The sequence below is a fragment of the Saccostrea cucullata genome, unplaced genomic scaffold (genome assembly GCF_032062105.1).
Source record: "Saccostrea cucullata isolate Sc308-1 unplaced genomic scaffold, CSIRO_AGI_Scuc_v1 ctg21204, whole genome shotgun sequence".
In the NCBI taxonomy this organism is placed as follows: Eukaryota; Metazoa; Mollusca; class Bivalvia; order Ostreida; family Ostreidae; genus Saccostrea; species Saccostrea cuccullata.
The window spans coordinates 19697-23199 of record NW_026924162.1 but is presented as its reverse complement, the minus strand read 5'-3'; the positions used below and the strand labels follow the sequence as shown (position 1 = coordinate 23199).

The 3503-nt window shown below is 33.3% G+C and overlaps 1 protein-coding gene across 1 annotated transcript; it reads right to left on the bottom strand.

Annotated features, from left to right (window-relative positions):
• Nucleotides 1–1097: 1097 nt before the first annotated feature.
• On the bottom strand, nt 1098–3005 carry LOC134265880 (uncharacterized). Its single transcript, XM_062748104.1, has one exon. The coding sequence runs from the start codon at nt 3003–3005 to the stop codon at nt 1098–1100; it is 1908 nt and encodes a 635-aa protein (XP_062604088.1).
• Nucleotides 3006–3503: the final 498 nt, after the last annotated feature.

The window sequence follows — 3503 nt, the reverse complement described above, 5'->3', positions numbered from 1 at the left end:
CTTTTAATCTTTAAAAGGTCGTCTTTATATTTTAATATCCAAATGAAGGCCAAAGTCAGAGATTTCTTTTCATGTTTTTGAATTAATTTTTCTTAGTATCAATACAAAATCATGTTAATATTTATTAATGAAACCGAAAAGTATTAAGGTATTCAATGTATAACGAAGGGATTTTGACTGATTTTAAATAATTTTAAACTAGTTAAAAGCTCACAGCTAGAAAACGATAAAAGTGAAATAAACCAAATTCACAAGACTTATAACATGTAAGGAGATGGCCATTTTGCACATTTACAGTTTTTGAAGAGTTATCTGCCCTTGATGCAAAGAAGAAAATTTTTGATTTCACAAAATTTCTGCGGTAAATAATTTATTTTATTTAATATTTTAATAAAGAGGGAGTTTATGCATATTTTCACCAAGAAAATTTCTTTGAAATTCAAATTACTTTTTACAATATCTTATAAAAACATGCACTGCCCATAGACTTCAATGTAAAATTCAAAGTGATATTAATTGGACAATAATCAAAATTTTGTAAATTCCTTTGGTGGAGCATTTTCATTTGATAATATATTCAAATTGCTACCATGATTAAAAATATTGGACCGTTCATTTATTAGGTACAAAATATGGTCGTTATACATTGAATACCTTAAGAAAAAAAGAGACCAAATTAATTCAGATAACAGAGATGGGTTAAAGCTGTTTTATTGACTTATTGAAAAAAAGTAAAAATTAGAATTTACATTAAGTTTCATAGACGTTGACTCTAAGCTACAGCATAGATTTATAAATTAAAAATCGTTCTGTGACAAAATGGATTTTGAACTTTAAAAGATAAAATTATCTTCTCCAATAACTTTAAATAGAAAAACAGATCATACTTAAGCTTATATACTTGAATAGATATAAGCTGAATTAAATATGCATAACATGCATTATTAAATAAAGGAGGTGAAAAATACAGATGAAGAGTAATAATTACATAATTATTTTCAGCGTCTTTGTTGAATTTTTTATAATTTGTGTTCGGTAGGGATCAATAAAAAAATCTTGAACTATCATCTGAAACACTTTGTAGTTCGTGATATAGATCACACAATATCATGTATTCTCCTCAGCGTTACGTTTTGTAGGCTGTGGGTGGGATACTGTCTCAGTGATTGTCGATATGAATACAGAGCTGATGGAAAGTCGCCCCTGAGCTGCTGACAAATCCCTAAGATCTGCCAACATATATCTCTATAACCTGGATGAATTTTGCCCTGCTTTACAAAGATCTGTAAATCATTTAAGGCATCTTCCGCAAGATGTTCGTCACAATGCCTGTAACATAAGAATTCCAACATATGTAACATTACGAATGGGGAGATGTTCATGATAGTAGCGATGAAGGTCTCTGAGCACTGTTCATGGGTTAATTCATTGATATAGTAAATGTCTCTATAGAGAATGACATCCTTTGCTAAAGCTCTCCTCATCTTTGTTTCACTAGACTGTCCCCCAAACGCCTCGATATACCTCTCACTGTTAAAGTAACGCGAATGCATGACGTATGGTTGTGCAAAGTAGATCTTTGCTATCTGTAAAACAGATATTGCTTTCATATATCTGAAAGTCTTGTAATGATACATTGCAAGGTAAAGGATATCAGAAATAGATCCTAATTTTGCTGCTAGTTTCAACATGTAGCACGATATTTTATCAGCTTTATACACAAGTTTGTTCTCAGCAGTGTTAGCGCACCTGTTACATAGCACAAAAGCCGTGCACTGGAGGTTGATTACCGTGAGATTCTGTACCAAGAGAACTTGATAGTTTGTTAGCTTTCCATTCATCAAAGTTTCCAATATTTTTTGGAATTCGAAACAGCGGTTTAGAGTTGGCCTTACTATTGGATTATTTGATTCTAGTTCAAACAAAAAATTCAAATCGAACAAGATTTCTTCATCGTCTTTTGCAGTATTTATGCGTACTCCAGGGAGACATAGACCAATTATAATTGTTGATCGGATGGAGTGACTGTGTAGCAGTAATGCCATACCCTTCTCATACAGTCCGTATAACTCGAGAAATAACTTCCTTTGAGATTCACCGAATATGTTTGTTAAAAACATGTTGTTTTCTGGGATGAAAAAGTTAGGACATACGCCTTCATACACCCATTTAAGAAGGAGTTTAAAGCAGACCCAGAAACATTTCAGAAAATTTTCTGGATACCAATGAGGTATTAAATTTTGCTGAATAGCCCAAAATACTGCTGTTTTCATGTGATAAGAGCAAAGTAAACTTTCTTCTATCCTTTCCTTGATGACTTCTTTTAGAATTAGCTTGAGTAAACCATACGTAAGAAACTGACAGTGGTTCATTGAGTATACAAGCTTTTGCTCTGCAAGAGAGAACGAAATTCTCCATTCATTTTCCGCGTGATTTCCTAGTTTGTGCCCTATTGCTACAAAGTGACATCCATTCCTGACAATATCATCAACTACGTGAGGACTCGGCCACGAGTGACATCTATCGATCCATGCTTGGGCAGATGGAGGCCAAAAATCACTTGCAAAACAGATAGCATCGTCAAATTCTACACCTAGGAAAGTTCCACTTTTACACGGCCCATGGATATGGCATTTTGGTTTCCCTGTCATAGGCGGCAATATATTTCGAAATTCAGAACTAGATATATATTCTTTGCCATTCAATGTAAAACAAGAAGACCTGATTTGTATTGTAGTAATGGCGGGAAAGAGCAATTGGAGTAATGCAAACCCTGGTGGACTCTGGGAGCAGTCAGATAGAATCAGTGTTTTTCTGCTGTAGAGCTGGCTCTGGGATAAATTCCAAATTACCCGGTGGTTTTTAGGCCAGTACATAGAATCTCTATCGGACTCCACCAGTCTAAATCCTTCTCTATGACTTCCACTAAACATCAAACGTAAATAGGCTTGTGGATTAAATAAAGAAGTTAGCATATCAGATAGATCAATGAAATCCCTTCTCATGGTAACTAGTTCTGAGGTTCCCACTATTTGACAGAGTCTCTCAAACACCAACGGTGATATGTCTTGTATAACCCTCTCACTATAAAGAAAAAAAATAAACATAATTAAGGATTCGCATTTAATACTACCTAGAACAGCAATATAAGTAAATTTAGTCTTCCTTACATGAAGGGCAAATTGTTAAGAGATGCCATCCTCTGAGACCAAATTCTTTTTTATTTTGTTTTTATAAAGTCACATTTATACTTTTCAAATTAAAAATCCCAACACACTCAACATTGTGGAAATTTCATATTTTATGATAGCTCCGTTATGTCATGTGAGAGATTAATTATAAGACAAAACTAAAACACACTTTGGAATTTGTCAACTTCCGTAAGGAAAAAGTGATTTTGGTTATTCAATTTTATAATAGCCCGAAATGAAAAAAAATTATTTATACATTATACAAAATGTTTCATAACCTGTGGAGTTTTACGATGATGTAAATTAATTGGG

What these genes read in the sequence shown, in the direction of transcription:
- LOC134265880 (XM_062748104.1), bottom strand. Translation starts at nt 3,005, where the DNA reads ATGAGAAGGGATTTCATTGATCTATCTGATATGCTAACTTCTTTATTT.